The 17076-nt window shown below is 51.7% G+C and overlaps 9 protein-coding genes across 9 annotated transcripts; 3 read left to right on the plus strand and 6 right to left on the minus strand.

Moving 5' to 3' along the window:
* Nucleotides 1-62: 62 nt before the first annotated feature.
* On the minus strand, nucleotides 63-2920 carry dapB (dipeptidyl aminopeptidase dapB; the record flags this gene model as incomplete). The annotated part of the gene is made up of 3 exons (XM_057295814.1): nucleotides 63-142; nucleotides 216-485; nucleotides 559-2920. 3 exons carry the CDS (start codon nucleotides 2918-2920, stop codon nucleotides 63-65), a joined length of 2712 nt encoding a protein of 903 aa, XP_057143696.1.
* Nucleotides 2921-3867: 947 nt separating this feature from the next.
* Nucleotides 3868-5850, minus strand: N7519_009042 (chaperonin-containing T-complex subunit CCT4; the record flags this gene model as incomplete). The annotated part of the gene is made up of 8 exons (XM_057295815.1): nucleotides 5752-5850; nucleotides 5647-5698; nucleotides 5574-5596; nucleotides 5488-5517; nucleotides 5408-5437; nucleotides 4781-5353; nucleotides 4115-4723; nucleotides 3868-4089 (listed from the first exon to the last, which is right to left on the minus strand). Exons 1-8 carry the CDS (start codon nucleotides 5797-5799, stop codon nucleotides 3868-3870), a joined length of 1587 nt encoding a protein of 528 aa, XP_057143697.1. The 5' UTR covers nucleotides 5800-5850.
* Nucleotides 5851-6126: 276 nt separating this feature from the next.
* Nucleotides 6127-7630, plus strand: rpt1 (proteasome regulatory particle base subunit RPT1; the record flags this gene model as incomplete). Its single annotated transcript, XM_057295816.1, has 4 exons — nucleotides 6127-6221; nucleotides 6294-6408; nucleotides 6467-6696; nucleotides 6751-7630. 4 exons carry the CDS (start codon nucleotides 6127-6129, stop codon nucleotides 7628-7630), a joined length of 1320 nt encoding a protein of 439 aa, XP_057143698.1.
* A 684-nt stretch (nucleotides 7631-8314) lies between these two features.
* On the plus strand, nucleotides 8315-10556 carry N7519_009044 (uncharacterized protein; the record flags this gene model as incomplete). Its single annotated transcript, XM_057295817.1, has 6 exons — nucleotides 8315-8356; nucleotides 8428-8482; nucleotides 8545-8618; nucleotides 8676-8839; nucleotides 8893-10281; nucleotides 10337-10556. 6 exons carry the CDS (start codon nucleotides 8315-8317, stop codon nucleotides 10554-10556), a joined length of 1944 nt encoding a protein of 647 aa, XP_057143699.1.
* Nucleotides 10557-11559: 1003 nt separating this feature from the next.
* Nucleotides 11560-11874, minus strand: N7519_009045 (uncharacterized protein; the record flags this gene model as incomplete). Its single annotated transcript, XM_057295818.1, has 1 exon — nucleotides 11560-11874. One exon carries the CDS (start codon nucleotides 11872-11874, stop codon nucleotides 11560-11562), a length of 315 nt encoding a protein of 104 aa, XP_057143700.1.
* Nucleotides 11875-11989: 115 nt separating this feature from the next.
* N7519_009046 (uncharacterized protein) lies at nucleotides 11990-13176 on the plus strand (the record flags this gene model as incomplete). Its single annotated transcript, XM_057295819.1, has 2 exons — nucleotides 11990-12230; nucleotides 12296-13176. 2 exons carry the CDS (start codon nucleotides 11990-11992, stop codon nucleotides 13174-13176), a joined length of 1122 nt encoding a protein of 373 aa, XP_057143701.1.
* Nucleotides 13177-13437: 261 nt separating this feature from the next.
* On the minus strand, nucleotides 13438-14234 carry N7519_009047 (argininosuccinate lyase ARG4; the record flags this gene model as incomplete). The annotated part of the gene is made up of 2 exons (XM_057295820.1): nucleotides 13438-13946; nucleotides 14009-14234. The coding sequence occupies 2 exons, from the start codon at nucleotides 14232-14234 to the stop codon at nucleotides 13438-13440; spliced, it is 735 nt and encodes a 244-aa protein (XP_057143702.1).
* A 25-nt stretch (nucleotides 14235-14259) lies between these two features.
* Nucleotides 14260-14954, minus strand: N7519_009048 (uncharacterized protein; the record flags this gene model as incomplete). Its single annotated transcript, XM_057295821.1, has 2 exons — nucleotides 14260-14840; nucleotides 14900-14954. 2 exons carry the CDS (start codon nucleotides 14952-14954, stop codon nucleotides 14260-14262), a joined length of 636 nt encoding a protein of 211 aa, XP_057143703.1.
* Nucleotides 14955-15668: 714 nt separating this feature from the next.
* N7519_009049 (Acyl-CoA N-acyltransferase) lies at nucleotides 15669-16988 on the minus strand (the record flags this gene model as incomplete). The annotated part of the gene is made up of 1 exon (XM_057295822.1): nucleotides 15669-16988. One exon carries the CDS (start codon nucleotides 16986-16988, stop codon nucleotides 15669-15671), a length of 1320 nt encoding a protein of 439 aa, XP_057143704.1.
* Nucleotides 16989-17076: the final 88 nt, after the last annotated feature.

Genomic DNA, 17076 nt, shown 5'->3' on the forward strand with positions numbered 1-17076 from the left:
AAATGCATTTATCCCGAAAAATCAGAAGAAGCACAAGATGACGAACGGCGCGAAATCCTACATCACGTCGATTCTTGTGGTTTCGGATTGGCGGTCCGATGCCATTCACCGTTGAACGCATTAATGAGCCAGCTCGAAAGACCTTGATTCACAGTTAGTCATGTCCTCTCCAACACTGGGAGGCCATAAAATGGAACGCATCGGGAAGAACTTACGTTCATAAACAAGCGCATGTGCCATGTGGAATTGTATACTATGATCCGAGTCAGGGAAGACCTGCATGTCGTAGTTGTCGATATTCTTTAGATCCAGCTTGTCAATCAACACAAGAGTGTTTTGGAGATGAACATTGTCGTCGGCAACACCGTGCATAATCAAAAACCGAACACTGTGGCCTAGGGCCATGACATCATCGATGGAGGCATTTCCATAGCCTGAGGGGTTGTGCTCGGGGGTGTGCATATAACGTTCTGTATAGATGGAGTCTATGCGGAAGTAGAAGGTTAGTATGTGCATGTGGGAGCACAAACAGAACAGCAGTAATTTCAATGGGCTTACCATAGAACCTCCAATCGGTGACCGGTGCCACGGCCATGCCGTATTGGAACGTCTCGCCCGCATCTTGTTCAAGGACCTTCAGGGTCATGTAGCCACCGTAGCTCCAGCCCCAAACTGCCATGCGGCTTTCATCCACGTAACTCTTGCTAGCCCAGATCTTGGCTGTCTCGATCTGGTCGATGGCTTCATAATGGCCGATATTACCACGGACAACGCACCGGGCTTCTCTCCCAATGAAACCTGTTCCTCGGCCATCCACAGTGACGACAATATAACCCAGGCTGGAGGCGACATAGGTCTGGAAGTCAATCGTGAACTTACGGTCGACCGTTTGCGATCCTGGTCCACCATATAGGAAGAAAAGCACGGGGTATTTCTTTTCAGGGTTGAAGTTGGGAGGGCGGCGTTCCAGAACTTGGAGCGTGTAACCATCAATGGTTACATTGCTGTACACCTCTGTTGGGATGGCAGACTCCTCGACCATCTTAGCGAGTTCAACATTCTCCTCGATGAGATTTATGAAGTCAATTTCGTCACCTTGGGTGTTGATCACGGCCTGCCATGGCACTGCTGGGCCCTTATAGCTGAGTAAACCATACCCGGCTCCATGGGAAAATGAAACATCGAAAAAGCCGGGTGCAGACGTATCCGTCAGAGATCGGAGATCGGATCCATCCAGTTTGACCGAGTATACGTGACGCTGAGTTGGAGCCTCCTTTGTGGCAACAAAGTATACCAGACCCTTCTTCAGGTCAACAGCGGACGGTGCGTTGACCACTTCCCAATTGCCCTTGGTCAACATCACCGGTTCTGGGTTATCGAAAGGCGTGAAATAAGCCAAGTGATCATAGCCTTCATAAATAACGGTGTCAACGTAGCCATCGTGTGGTCGACCATTTTTGGGGTCAGCAGGAATAACCCGAGTGGACTGTGTAGGCTCAACCCAGCCACCGTCGAGAGCTGCGATATCATCTGACCGCACCAGTTTCCCAGTTCGGGCCTTTGTGTCCATCACGAAAATCTTCACAACATCGCTCTCGCGATTCGTCTCTCGAATCAAAACCTTGCCTTCGGACGCCCAAACAACCTCGATGATAATTCTTTCCTCGTCAACAAAGTCCTCTGGCATCTCAAATGAGAAAACTTCATTTTTCTCAACATCATAGAACTGTAAGTTGACGATTGGATTCGGGCTGCCGGGTTTCGGATACTTGATCTGCCTGACTTCGGGGTAATTTTCAAGTCCAGGCGGTGGCTTTTTGCCTGACGGCCGTGAAAGGAAGTACTGAATAGGATATTCAGGAACAGCTGTCTCGTTTGTTCGAAGGAATGCGACGAACTTCCCATCGTCAGACCACCAGGTGCCGGTGTTGCCTGAAAAGACTTCTTCCTCGTATACCCAGTCCGGGACACCATAGAAGAGGTTCTCATCGCCGTCCTTGGTGACGGGGGTGACTTCCAAGGAGGCCAGCTTACGCAAATATAGGTTGTTCTCACGAACAAACACAACCGCATCAGAGGTTGGCGACCAAACTGCAAGCTGTACACGTCCACTCAGGTTTCCAGGATCTAGCGGCTCGGCCTTCTGTGTCGCCACATCCAAAATCCAATATTTCCCAAAATATGAGTGTCTCCAGTTGGACTGGATGTCAGTCATGACCAAGACCTTGTTCATATCAGGACTCGGCCACGTCTTGGTCGATAGCATGGCCTCTCCATCAAACCAAATATACCCCTTCTTCATCAACACTCTAGTTTCGAGGTTATCGACGCCATCCTCGCTACTGCGGATGTCCTTCACCCGCAAAAAGGCGTCCTGTTTCTCGCCCTGCTCAACCAAAAGACCATCCTCGCCGTCCGGGCCTGCAATCCAGGAGATCGCATGGGACTTCGGAGACCAGGTACCACTCAAGACTTGCTCAAGTGTGACTGGTTTACCGTGGCTCGTACCACCGGTGGCCGTGCCTGGTTCATGAATCTCCACGGTTGAGGCAGACGAGAGGGCCGCGGTATCGGGTCGTTTCTGCGTGAGGAACAGCACGAAGGAAAGCACCCAGCCACCGACGCAGAGCAACACCAGTAACCAGACGATCTTGCGCAGGCGACTGGACGAGCCGGTCTTCTTCCCGCTTGATATAAGAGGCTCATCTAAGCCAGTTTCCCCTCCGTCTTCGACGTCCCGGTATCTGTCCCCATCTCCTCCGTCCGTCGGCATCGTGGTGCCTCCCTTGTAGTTCTTCATGAATGATTCGGAGGCGATCGACAGGCCCGAGTCGGTGGATGTTTGTGAGGCGAGGGATTCCGACCGTTGTCGAGTCAACGGTACGGACTCTGAGTTCCCGTCATCTTCGAACTTCCCCATGGTGGTTGGCGATCGGAGTTCACAGGCGGAGCTGACGTCCGATCGTCACGCTATCTCTTATCGCCAGCAATTCGAGGCGCGTAAACGTCAGCAATCACTGTTTAAGGGCAGTAGGTATGTATATAAATATTTATAGTCGTCAAATTACTGAGACAATATATGGAAAAGCAGAGATTACCTCGAGAGCTTCCAATGTCGAGAGATGTTGTGAAACGGGCCGAGGTCATCTCTTGGCGCGGACAAAGAGTTATTCACGGTCTTTAGCTCCAAATATCCTTATTCAGTTCCATTTTGGGCTCTAATATCGATGGTTTTTAGTTTTCTTGCAGACTGGCCTTGTTGCTGATGTGTACACTCTTAATGGTATCATTGGCTGTTCATCGTGGCAATTGGTGCTCAAAGGGTTACTATATATATTCTAGGGAACAGGCCCTGGGCCTAACTATGTGCGCATCTAAAATGCGCAAGTATTTGGCTACCATTGGGACCTGAGATTCCTGTTCATGTGTACGACTTGGCCGTGTCTGAATCATTGAGCAAGTCACCAAAGACTGATCTCTTTGTTGAAACGAGGGATGAAGGCTATACGGCATGGGATGACATCGATAGACAGAAGCTTCTAATGAATATAATAGCATAGGAGATATATGAGAGATGCATATAGTATGCTTTATGAAGACGTTGAACGCCTTCGACGTTACTTTCAAAATGAAATGGCCCCAATTTCAAAACTGCCATGTTAACATGACGCCCTCGAGCCGATCTATACCCCAAGCGATCTTTGGTGATAGAATTTGCGATAGTATTGCAGGGAGCTCTGTTTGCCATATACATTACACAGGAATTGTTACAGGACTGAGTGTGATTCTATGCAGGAACGGGATATTTTTTTAATTACTCGTCGCGATTAGATCGCTTTCCATCATACAGCTCAGTTAGCGGGGCGTTTACCGCGACAGAGCAATGTCATCAATTCTCATGATCATCTTCACAGTCTCCGCAGCCAGCTCAATCGCACTAGTGCTGACCAACAGGGGCTGGAGAATGTTCTCCTCTGTGATATCATCCTTCACACCACCGCTGCGAATGCTGACACCAGCATTGTGCTGGCCCTGAGCGTGGCGGTGACGCAGTTCAGTCACAACCTTGATGGAGTTGAGACCGGCGTTCTCAGCGAGAAGTAGTAGGGATGACCTCCATGGCGTCGGCGAAGGCCTTGAAGCAGATAGCCTCGGTGCCAGTAAGCTCACGAGCACGCATGGCGAGTGTGTGGGCCACTTCAACCTCGGGAGCACCACCACCTGCGATCATGGCACGCTTCTTGACGAGGCAGCGAATGACACACAGGGCGTCGTGCAAAGATCGCTCGGCTTCATCCAGAATCAAGCTGTTGGCACCGCGGGCGACAATTGAGACGGTCTGGTTGTAAGCGGCAAGAGGAGCCTTGATACCGGTGATCTTGACGTAACGAGCACCGGAGGCCTGGACTTCCTCGACAAGGTCAGCGGTGCCGAGCTTGTCCTCGGTGAAGGAGTCGACATTAGCGACGGGCTTGCAGCCGAGACTCTTGCACAGGAACTCGACCTCATCACGCTCAATATCCTTGATGGCGAGAATCTTGAGACGGGAAAGGAAGTGCAGGGAAAGTTCGTTCACGGCGTCACGGAGGATGGACTTCTGAATCAAAAGGACGTTGCACTTGGTCTTCTGGATCTTTTTGACCATGTTGAGCATGTATTGGCGCTCCTCCTTCAGGATCTTATCCATCTGACGGTAGTCGTTCACCACGATTTGGTTCTCCATCTAAAACCTGATTATCAGTCTTGTTCCAGTGACAGTTCGAGGTGCAAATAAACATACGTCTGGCTTGGGCGGGCTCAGTTGGAACTGAATCAGACCTATCCGCGCCTTCTCGATTCTTGTGGGGCCACCACTGGTCTTAATCACAGGCTGGTTGAGAACCACGCCATCAACCATCTCGCTGTCCTCGATTGTGCCGCCAACCTTCTTCACGATACGGATGTCCCGCAAGTCCACATTCTCTGCGGTCTTCGGGTCACAGACCTTTAGCACAGAGTCCACGGCCATCGGGCCCAGAAGTCCGGAGTGCTGGGACACGATCTTGGACGAAAGCGAAGTAGAAGCGGCTTGGAGGAGGGTGGAGCGATCGGAAAGGTTGATAGGACGGGACATGTTGTGGAGGATCTCAACGGAAGCAGCGGCGGCTCTCTGGAAAGACTCGGAGATGACAGTGGGGTGAAGGCCCTTGGCTAGCAACCTTTCGGCAGCGCCGAGCAGACTGCCAGCAATGACAACTACTGATGTCGTTCCATCACCAGCTTCGACATCCTGTGCCGCACTCAGGTCGACGAGCATACGGGCAGCTGGGTGCATCACGCTCATATCCTTCAACATGGTGTTTCCATCGTTGGTCTGCGGGGGTCAGTTGGGGCTTTCGATATGTTCGAATGGGTTTGGGTTGCGTACAATGATGGTCTGTCCCTTGGGCGTTTGGATCTGGAGAGACATTAGCATCTTGATAGAACGAGAACCCAAAATGTACTCACCATCTTGTCCATACCCCTGGGTCCCAACGACTATATTCCTGTTAGCCCCTCATCTACGTATCTGCAGATCGTCTGAGCAAGCATACTGTTCGAATGGCATCGGAGACAGCTATAGCATCGTTAGCATGGGCGCCACTAACATCATGAGAATATACATACCCCGAGCAGCGAGAATGTTGGAGGCCCGCACGGCCATCGGCTTCTCCTTGTCCTGCATGCAATCAGAAATCAGTAGCCCACACAGATCATTTTGAGGCTTCGCACCTTGAAGGAGTTGTTGCCGGCGGCTCCCTGTGCTACTGCGGCGGCCATTTTGAAAATCGATATTCAAAATTAACCTTAAAAAATGAGTGAAAGGAGATAGTTGAGTTGTTGTGGTGGAGGACACACAGGAAATTCTGCGAGGTTCTCTGGGGCGGTGATGAAGCTTGGCACCTGATTAGTGAGGCTAGCTCGACCACCGCAGCTCTGCTACATCACCGTCCTTTGCTCTCCCAATACCCAACCTATCTATCCTTTTTCAACTTGCCGCCGCTTTTAGATTCCGTCGAATTTGTTCCATCTTCATATACATCTTCGATTTTATTGTTTCCTTGGACCGGTCCTTAGCTCGGCCTTTGGCTGTCAACACCTTTCATCATGCCTAGCGCCACGGGTGAGAACTGGGAAAAGTTCCAGAAGAACTATGCCGACGATGAGGAGCCAGAGAAGAAGATTACACCCCTTACAGACGCGTGAGTCCTCGGCCTGTGTCGATTCAATCCACACAAAGCGCGATGACAATGATTGACAGAAGCCCATCACAGTGACATTGCAGTACTCAAGACTTATGGCGCCGCACCTTATGCGAATGCGCTGAAGAAGCTCGAGAAGGATATCAAGGACAAACAGAACAGCGTCAATGAGAAGATCGGCGTTAAGGTGATAACTTGTCCAGCTCTTTCGGCCCCTTGAACAACTGGAGCTTACGTCCTACCAGGAATCCGACACCGGTCTTGCACCTCCACACCTTTGGGATGTTGCCGCCGATCGACAACGCATGGCAGAGGAGCAGCCGCTACAGGTCGCGAGGTGCACAAAGATTATCCAGGATGAGAAGGACTCAGACAAGAGCAAATATGTGATCAACGTCAAGCAAATTGCCAAGTTCGTTGTCAACCTCGGAGAGCGCGTTAGCCCGACAGATATCGAGGAAGGCATGAGAGTTGGGTAAGTTATCTAGTGGATTATGTGTCATTTTTAGGTACTGACTAGGCTTCGCAGCGTCGACCGTAATAAGTACCAGATCATGCTGCCCTTGCCGCCAAAGATCGACCCCAGCGTGACAATGATGACTGTCGAAGATAAGCCCGATGTGACCTACGGCGATGTTGGCGGATCCAAAGAACAGATCGAGAAGCTACGAGAAGTCGTTGAGATGCCCTTGCTATCGCCAGAACGTTTCGTGAACCTCGGTATCGACCCACCTAAGGGTGCTCTGCTCTATGGACCCCCGGGAACTGGAAAGACCCTTTGCGCCCGTGCAGTCGCCAACCGAACGGATGCTACCTTCATTCGTGTCATTGGGAGTGAACTCGTGCAGAAGTACGTTGGTGAGGGTGCTCGGATGGTCCGTGAACTTTTCGAGATGGCCCGTACCAAGAAGGCATGCATCATTTTCTTCGACGAAATCGATGCCGTTGGTGGTGCCCGTTTTGACGATGGTGCTGGTGGAGACAACGAGGTGCAGCGAACCATGCTGGAACTGATCACACAGCTGGATGGATTCGACTCTCGTGGTAACATCAAGGTCATGTTCGCTACCAACCGTCCATCCACACTTGACCCAGCCCTCATGCGTCCCGGTCGTATCGATCGTAAAATCGAATTCTCGCTGCCTGACGTTGACGGCCGTGCCAACATTCTCCGAATCCATGCCAAGAGCATGTCCGTTGAGCGAGACATCCGTTGGGAGTTGATCTCGCGATTGTGCCCCAATGCTACAGGTGCCGAACTTCGCAGTGTTGCGACTGAGGCGGGTATGTTTGCTATTCGGGCTCGCCGCAAGGTGGCCACCGAGAAGGACTTCTTGGCCTCTGTTGAGAAGGTGATTAAGGGCAACCTCAAGTTCAACTCGACGGCGACATATATGCAGTACAACTAGAGTTTTCGACTTACTTGCATGATGGATGGGTGTACGATCACTGTTGTCTTGTTACGTGGGAGTTTCTTCCTGGTCAATTCGATATAATTTCAACCAAATTCCCTCTGACTACTAGTGTAGAACGATGTTGTCCCTGTACTTTCCTGATTGGTGAGGACAGGACACAGATGGTCACGTGGAGCCACCTGACCATCTCGATCTAGATGTACACTGCCGCTGTAGTGTGTGATATCTAGCAATTGTAATCTTTCTACTAGGAAAAGCGGGACTAGAATCAGAAAGGATAGCCCGATATAGCTTCAAGACCCCATAATTGTTCTTAGCGGCTCTCTTCCCTCTCCTTAACGCTCTACCGTATCCTTCCGGTAGCCTGTGCTGGCCGGCAAAACGAATCATGGACACGTGCCATCTGACCAATCACGGACGGCCGGCTGCCCGAGGTTGATTTTCATTGAGCAGCAGCTGATTGGCTGGTTCGGCCCGGTCCTCCCCGTCGGCAACTGCGAGCATGATTATGTCAGCGTGAAACCGCCAACCGTAACCCGATTCCAGATGGAAGTGTTGCCCTGGAAGGAGTTCGCTATTCCACAATCTCCCCTCTTTGCTAAGCCCGTCACCGACCCTCGGTGTTCTGTGATTATTTTGGTTCATTAGGGAAACTCAATTCTCTTTTGATCCGCCATCATGAGCTCCATGAGCCTGCGGAGCCTAGCTCCTGCATCCAAGGTGAGCAACCATGCAACGATTTTCGGCCCATTCGCAACGCCCGTGACATACTCACTCGCCCATTTCTCTAGGTTTCCCGTGTTTTGCGGGACCAGAGACGTCTTTTCTCTTCTTCAAGGCCTGCAGGTACGCATTGGACTACTCGAATTCCCAACCCACGAACGCACCACTAACCACTACTGCGCCAGCCCGGATATGGTCCAACCAGCCTTTGCGCGCTAAGGAGTCCAATGGCTACCTGACCGACAAGTACCCTATCATTGTAAGACAATACCACTCTCCGGATGGACAGGAGGTTAATTGTGTCTAACTTGCGCAGGATCACGAGTACGATGCCCTCGTTGTCGGTGCCGGTGGTGCCGGTCTGCGCGCTGCTTTCGGTCTGGCCGAGGCTGGATTCAAGACTGCTTGTGTTTCCAAGCTGTTCCCCACAAGAAGTCACACTGTCGCTGCCCAGGGTGGTATCAACGCTGCCCTTGGAAAGTAGGTTTCCACCAGCACTGAAAGTTAGCGAATCGAGTCTAACTGAATTTTAGCATGCACGAGGATGACTGGAGATGGCACATGTACGATACCGTGAAGGGTTCTGATTGGCTTGGTGACCAAGATGCCATTCACTACATGACCCGCGAGGCTCCGGCCAGTGTTCGCGAGCTTGAGGGTTACGGTTGCCCCTTCTCGCGTACCGAGGATGGACGTATTTACCAGCGTGCTTTCGGTGGTCAGTCCAAGGATTACGGCAAGGGTGGTCAGGCTTACCGCTGCGCCGCCGCCGCCGACCGTACTGGTCACGCTCTTCTGCACACTCTCTACGGACAGTCACTCCGCCACAACACCAACTACTTCATCGAATACTTCGCCCTCGACCTGCTGATGGAGGGTGGTGAGTGCCGTGGTGTCATTGCCTACAACCAGGAGGATGGTACTCTGCACCGCTTCAAGGCCCACCACACTGTTCTTGCCACTGGTGGTTACGGACGTGCCTACTTCTCCTGTACCTCCGCCCACACTTGCACTGGTGACGGTATGGCTATGGTTGCTCGTGCTGGTCTCCCTAACCAGGATCTTGAATTCGTCCAGTTCCACCCTACTGGTATCTACGGTGCCGGCTGCCTGATTACCGAGGGCTCTCGTGGTGAGGGTGGTTACCTGCTTAACTCCGAGGGTGAGCGTTTCATGGAGCGTTACGCTCCTACCGCCAAGGATCTTGCCTCGCGTGACGTTGTTTCCCGCTCCATGACTCTGGAGATCCGTGAGGGCCGTGGTGTTGGTCCTGAGAAGGATCACATCTACCTCCAGCTTAGCCACTTGCCCGCTGAGCTCCTGCACGAGCGTCTGCCCGGTATCTCCGAGACTGCCTCGATTTTCTCCGGTGTTGATGTCACCAAGCAGCCCATCCCTGTCCTGCCCACCGTCCACTACAACATGGGTGGTATCCCCACCAAGTACACTGGTGAGGTTCTGGATGTGGATGAGAACGGCCAGGAGAAGGTTGTTCCCGGTCTGTACGCCTGCGGTGAGGCCGCATGTGTGTCTGTCCACGGTGCTAACCGCCTGGGTGCCAACTCCCTGCTTGATTTGATTGTCTTCGGCCGTGCTGTGTCTCACCGTGTCCGTGACATTGCCACCCCTGGCAAGCCCCACAAGGAGCTTTCTTCCGATGCTGGTGCTCAGTCCATCAAGGACCTCGACTTCGCTCGTACCGCCGATGGCCCTAAGTCGACTTTCGAAATCCGCAACGCTATGCAGAGGACTATGCAGACCGATGTCAGCGTCTTCCGTACCCAGGAGAGCTTGGACGAGGGTGTCGAGAAGGTCAACAAGGTTGATCAGCTGTACTCCCAGGTCGGCACCAAGGACCGCAGCATGATCTGGAACTCCGACTTGGTGGAGACCCTTGAGCTCCGCAACCTGCTGACTTGCGCGTAAGTAACCCCGAGTAAACTGACTTAAGATTACTTGCTAACATACATTTCACAGTACCCAAACCGCTGCTTCCGCTGCCGCTCGTAAGGAGTCTCGTGGTGCCCACGCCCGCGAGGACTACCCCGACCGTGACGACGAGAAGTGGATGAAGCACACTCTTTCCTGGCAGAAGAAGCCCCACGGCGAGGTCAAGCTGGGCTACCGTGCCGTTGAGGCTAACACATTGGATGCTGAGGAGTGCAAGCCCGTCCCTCCTTTCAAGCGTACCTACTAAGCTCGCTATTTTGGAATCGACCCGCAGAGAATACGGAGGATACCACGGAGTTGTTTCAGATGGACCCTATGGACGCCCTCTCCCAGCCTCGTGGTTTTGAGGTGGAACTAGGGTTTGTGGCGTCACAAGGCCCGGTTTCAAGGGGAACCATCTATGAAAAAGACCTTTTTTTTTGTTGACTGTGTTACTTACATCCTGTATAGCCATATTTTTTTCCTTTATCTTAACAGGCGAAGAGTTGGTGTGCTGAGTGCTTTTCTCAGTTTGTCTCATATCATTGGATTTCTTACTTCTTAATGTTTTTTTGTGCCCCATGATAAGTCCTTATATTGTAGTTTTTGGTTTTTCTTCTTGTCCCATATCGAAAATTCCTTTCTTTGTCTGATTTGGTCAAAACCTTGGATTCCCCGGGGTTTGACCCCCTGGCCTGTCAACAAAGAAACCAACCACTAACCTCTTCGAGTCTCATTTCGAGCCTTGAGTTACGACTTATTTGTTGCTAACTGGTCAGATTCTGCGATCATTTATCACTGGGTCGTCCATACAAACCAACTATGTCTTGTAATAGAGCCGAGTCTACTCACACGAGCTAAAAGAAACTAACCCTGCGCAGGTGAAGCCTGTTGGTGACAGAAACACCAGGATCTATAATTGGCATGTCATTGCCACCCCCGCAGCAGCAACAAAGGAACCCCTTCTTAGTTTCTTTCAGGGATTTCCATTCGAAGGTTAATGAACGCATCTTGCAAGAATATCTGTCAGGCATGGCCCATTCGACTTCTGTTGTCATTCCTGCTGGCAGGTCGTCAGTCGTTGAAAGGACGACATCTCTCGCTTCTAGTCGTTCAAGCGTGTGTTATCCAGCATAACTGCTGTATATTGGGATTTGATCGAGTTGTCTCCGGATTCGTTGAGACTTGATTTTTGAGGTGTCCGAAATGGGGTCTCTCGGGTCCTTCGGGTCTCTTGTCCCTCGAGAGCTTAATACTTGCACTGGAACCAATCAATGGTATGTCTGCACGGCAGGCAACTTTCGTGGGTGCTGCTCAAGTGATCCTTGTACGACGGGGATTTGTCCGGACGATGGCGATGACACACTCTCGTTGACTACGGCTGGGGTCATTCGTTTGTTGCCAAGCGTGACGCCGAGGACCACCACCGCTTCATCTATGTCCACTTTATCGGAGTCAACTACCTTGTCACCGGATGCGTCTTCGACAGCCTCCATTACTTCAACAACATTAGCAGGTTCGGATACACCCACAGCCTCAGAGACACCCCCAGTTTCGGAGCTACTCACATCCCCAGTGGCACTCATGATTTCACAAGTTTCTACAAGTTCTGACGTATCCACAACTACAGAACCTACGGGTGTTACTGCGTTGTCCTCGGTTCTGGCCGCTAGCACATCTCCGTCCAGCACCCCATCCAACATGCCAAGTGCTGCATCCTCAAACAAGGGTGCAATCATCGGCGGCGTTGTTGGAGGTGTTGCAGTCTTGGTCATATGTGCCATCCTGCTCTTCTTTTGCTGTCGCCGCAAGAGAAAATATGGAAAACGAGAGAAGGGGCCAACTCCTGCCTCATGGTACAAACACGGATTTACGCGGAAAGATCGAGCAACTGCATCCGAAATGAAGGGGCCTCTATCGCCATCAGACAGCGAAGCAAATAGTGAGCAGACACATGCCCCATACCTAACTGGCCACCGAGGCAACATAACATTTTACTGATACCAGACATCGCATTGGCAATAGACTCATCGAGCGCTGGCTCCCCGTTCACCACGGATACCACACGGGGAAACATAATCCTCACCCCAGACCTAGCATTGGGATCATCGGCAACAAGCCTTATCTCACACTCTCCCCACAAAACACTCCCAGTCCTGCCAGCCCAACCGCAGTCAAACGAACTCTTCGCTTCAGTTCCTCCCCGCCAAGGATTTACCCCAGAGCTACCAGACACAGGCTTCCATCGCCTGCGCGCCGAACTAGCCTCCCACTCCCAAAGCGAGCTGATCAACGTACCCATAGAGCAACGCCAGCGACAGCAGAATCACATCAGGTCAAGGACTGGTCCCTGGGCTTGGGAATCGCCTTCCTTGGCATCTATACCTAGTTCGCGTGCAAGCCCGGCAAGAGGAAACAACAGCAGCGGCCACAGCCACAGCAATAGCAACGGCGGTAGTCCGGGGAGAAACCATGGTGGACGGGTCGTCACTGCCGACGGAGTTGTCCTAGGTGCGAATCTGGATCGATATTCTAATGGCATGGCGATTGGAGAGTCCCTAGCCGAGGGGGAAAGGGGTAGGACGACTAAGCGTGGTGAGACAGATCATGTTATGAGTTTTATGCAGTATGGCGGGAGGCTGGAGGATCGGGGCTTAAGGAACGGGCTTGGAATTGCAAGTGGTCATACTTCCAACCCCCGGGTGCGTGAGGATAGTGTGTCCAGGTCGAGGCCTAGACCTGCGCAGCGCAGTTTGGAAGATGAGATTGCGGCTGCGGAGGGTGATGTCGATGTTCCGCCTGCTTATGAGGCGGAAGAGGTCGTTCCTGGGCATGACATTAAGTCTCCGTCTGGGAGGATGGGTATGAGCCCGAGAGGAGGGGTTTGAACAATTGGTTTTGCTTTTGCTTTTAATTTTGATTTCTGGAGGTAATGCTGGGCCATTGCTATCAATGTTAGGGCTGGGGTCCGATGAGATTTGAACGTCGGTCCGATAGGTATGTTGTATGATATGCCCCCCTTTATTAGCAACACATAATTTGACACTTCTTTTCTTGGAAGATACCTAAACAAGTCAATTCATATATTCATTTTTGTCTAACCGAAAGCCTAAAATTTGTTTTCTGTCATATATCGTATCCAAAAGATTTTACAGTAAATTCTTCAGCACGGCAGTCTGCTCGAGGACTGCGCGCTTGCTAGTACCGCCAATGGCATCCTTCAGCTCGACAGCACGCTCGTAATCAAGGCAAGCCTGGACATCAGCGTCGAAGCGGGCGTCGACTTCCTGGAGCTGCTTCAGAGAGAGCGTGTCCATGGGGACGTTGGTGTTCTCGGCCAGAGCAACGACACGGCCGGAGATGTGGTGTCCCTCACGGAAAGGAACGCCCTTGCGGACAAGGTAGTCGGCAATTTCGGTAGCCAGCATCTCGGGGGCCAGGGCGGCGATCATCTTCTCGGGGATGACGGTGAGAGTAGAGAGCACACCGGTTGCAATCTGGATACTGTCGCTGACAGTCTTGACGTGGTCGAGCATGGGCTCAACACTCTCCTGCAGGTCCTTGTTGTAGGTAGTGGGCAGGCCCTTGATTGTGCACATCAGGCCGGCCATCTGACCGAAGGCACGGCCAGCCTTGCCACGGAGCAGCTCCAGGCTGTCTAAATTGTGGAACTCGTATTAGTATGCTGCTTCATATTACACAAACGGGATACAAATTTACCTGCGTTCTTCTTCTGGGGCATGAGCGATGATCCAGTCGAGTAGGCATCTGACAGACGGACAAAGCCGAACTCCAGACTGCTGTAGATGATCAGATCCTCGGCCCAGCGGGAGATCTTGAGCATGAACGAGCTGCCCCACTGCATGGTCTCCATAGCGAAATCGCGGTCCGCGACAGCGTTCATGGAGTTGTACAGCAAGCCATCGAAGCCAAGCTCCTTGGCCATAGCCTCACGATCAATGTTAAAGCAGTTACCGGCAAGGGCACCGGTGCCGAGGGGGGCTCTTGTTGACGCGACGGATAACCTCACGCAGACGCTCCAGCTCGCTAGCGAAGGCAGTGGCATGCGACAGGATCCAGTGTGACCAGCGGACGGGCTGGGCCTTCTGCAAGTGGGTGTAGCCGGGCATGAGATAGGCGATATCGTTCTCGGCGCGGGCAATGGAGACCTTAATCAGATCGGAGAGGTGGCTCTCGATCAAACGGAGCTCATCGCGGAGCCACAGGCGCATATCCGTGGCGATCTGCTCGTTACGCGAGCGACCGGTGTGCAGCTTGCCGCCGATTTCCTTGCCGATGATCTCGCCTAGACGGCGCTCGTTCGCGGTGTGGATGTCCTCGTCGTTCTCCTTGGCCACGAAAGTGTTTGTTTGCCATTCCTGGGCGATCTGCTTGAAACCACGCTCGATCTCGGCGAACTCTTGCGGTGTGAGGATACCGGACTTGGTGTTGGCGCGGGCGAAGGCAATTGAGCCGGCAATATCCTGCTTCCAGAATACACGGTCGTAGGGGAGCGACATGTTGTACTGCACCATGAGGGGGTCAAGGCCCTCTATTTTTCGCATGAGTCAATGGGTTCTTTTGGTGGGATGGAGGGGTTGTGGTACTCACGGGTGAAGCGGCCTCCCCAGAGCATGTTCTCAGCGACGCCTTTAGGATTACTCATTTTGAAAGGTAAATTGGTCTATGGCTTGGAAATGAAAGAAAACAGAGAAGTTGGAAGTGAAGTTCCCCCTGCTCGTGGAATGACAATTATACGCTAAACTCAATTGGGGAATATCTGGGGACATACTATGAGTCAACTTTTTGACATTTCCCACTCCCGGGGCCAATTTCTTATGACATTCAACCAAAATAAAAAATAAATGTTTTTGTCCCATGAATCCTGAACAGTATGCTGTATGTATATATGTATATATATATATATATATTTACACTCTCTCGGATATTGCATTCGTGTTTTGTTCTTTGTTCACGGTGCAAATATCAGATGAATACGCTGCATTGGTAAAGCATCTATTCGGAGATTCTCTAAAGGGAACTTGAGCTCACGACCGTCGACTGACTTTGAAGAAAATATCATCACGGCCGTATATGGCTTTCAATGAGTCCGGTTATTCCATGTCCATCGTCAGGATATTCGCTTAGGGCTTTCAAACCCGCATGGACTCTACAAAATATTAGAGTCAATCTATATATAGACAGATTTCAGAGAATTGAAACGTCATCATACTCATTGTCACCTACTGTGAAATGCATCGGATATCTCAGCAACAACCGTAAAGATACTTAAGGATAGTCACGTAAGCCCATTTCCCATCATATATCCTTCGATATATATATCACAGACGAAACCAGGAAGACTTCGGGAAGGGAACCTCTAATCAAGCAGCTCAATGACAGTCCAGGTAACAGTTGTCAAAAGCTGACCCCCAATCTTTTCCATGACCCTCCGACTAGCATTATTATACCCAGCCACCTCAGCATGCGCCCAAGTCCCAACACGCTCTCGAGTCTGACTATCCTCAGAGTTGACACTTCCAGCCCCAAAAACACCATCTACCGACATGCCACGACGCATAATAGCCTTAGACAATGGAACTGCAAGCCCACGACCACGATGCTCCGGCTCAACATGCAACGTCGCCAGCGCTCCATCCATACCCAAGAATCCCCAAGCAATAGGCATTTCGTCAGCATCGCTGGACCCAGAATCAGAATAAACTGCCACACCGGGCATTGTAGATAGCTTCGCCCTTGGCCTGGGGATATGTGTCCGACTCTGCACAAGATCCAGATGCTTACTCAGAACACCCTCCCTCCCCTCTCGGTCATGGAACCTATATCCGGCTGGGAGAGAGAGATCGGCGAACGGCAGATCTGCAGATCTTCCAGACTCTTCGTCGGGGCTGAAGTCAGATCTCCGAAAGAAATACTTGTAATAAGGGGGATCGTCGAAGCGATGGACCCGGATATTGGGTATTGGGTCAGATTGAGTGTAAGAGCCAGATCGCTGCAGGAGCGAGAATAGACCTGTATGAAGGCTGCCGATGAGGAAGGCCTGTGGATCCGGCTCGGGGATTAGGGGAACACTACTAGTATTATTGGGGTTGGTGTTGTTTGTGGTCCCCGAGGACATCGACACGGAAGTATTTTCAGCTTCTGCGGATGTGGCTTGCGCTGTCTTCGCCAAGTATGACAGGTAGGGTGGTAGTAGATTGATCTTGACATATGACAGCAAGGCCAATAACTGCGAGCGGGCCAGGGCTAAGACGGATGGGCTGGCGGAAAAGGTGGAAACAATGGGCTTGCTGATGTTGACAGGGTTGTCATCCTTATTATCATTGGTATTGTTTCTGATATTATTGGATCGTGTTGAGTCCACATTTAATATCTCCGGTGCAGTGGTCTTGGTATCGCTGACAGTGACGATCGGAATTGACGTGTGCTCCGCTTCGAGGCTGGAGTAGATGAGCATCTGTGTTGTGCGGCCGCCAAAGAGATCCACCCGCGCAGCCAGCCACGGCTGTCCAGGCTCAGGGGTTGAGCCGGGCGGGAAGGTCGCTAGTATGTGAGCGGTCTCATACGGATAAGCGATCCCGTGTTGAATTCGGCGCAGAACAGTCGTGGAATACGGCAGTTCAGAGATGAGTGCCGGTATTATCGTTGCTGCATCGTGCTCGTAGATGCATATGGCCATTTCCGATGGATGTGCCAAGTTCCCGAGTACCTGGATTCAGGGGTGTGGATTTCCGTGTTGATCAGGGGGATCGCAAATCGCAAACTTG

Source organism: Penicillium mononematosum (genome assembly GCF_028829835.1).
Source record: "Penicillium mononematosum strain IBT 11891 chromosome Unknown utg000005l:1.0-9366267.0:1.0-9372171.0, whole genome shotgun sequence".
Taxonomy (NCBI): Eukaryota; Fungi; Ascomycota; class Eurotiomycetes; order Eurotiales; family Aspergillaceae; genus Penicillium; species Penicillium mononematosum.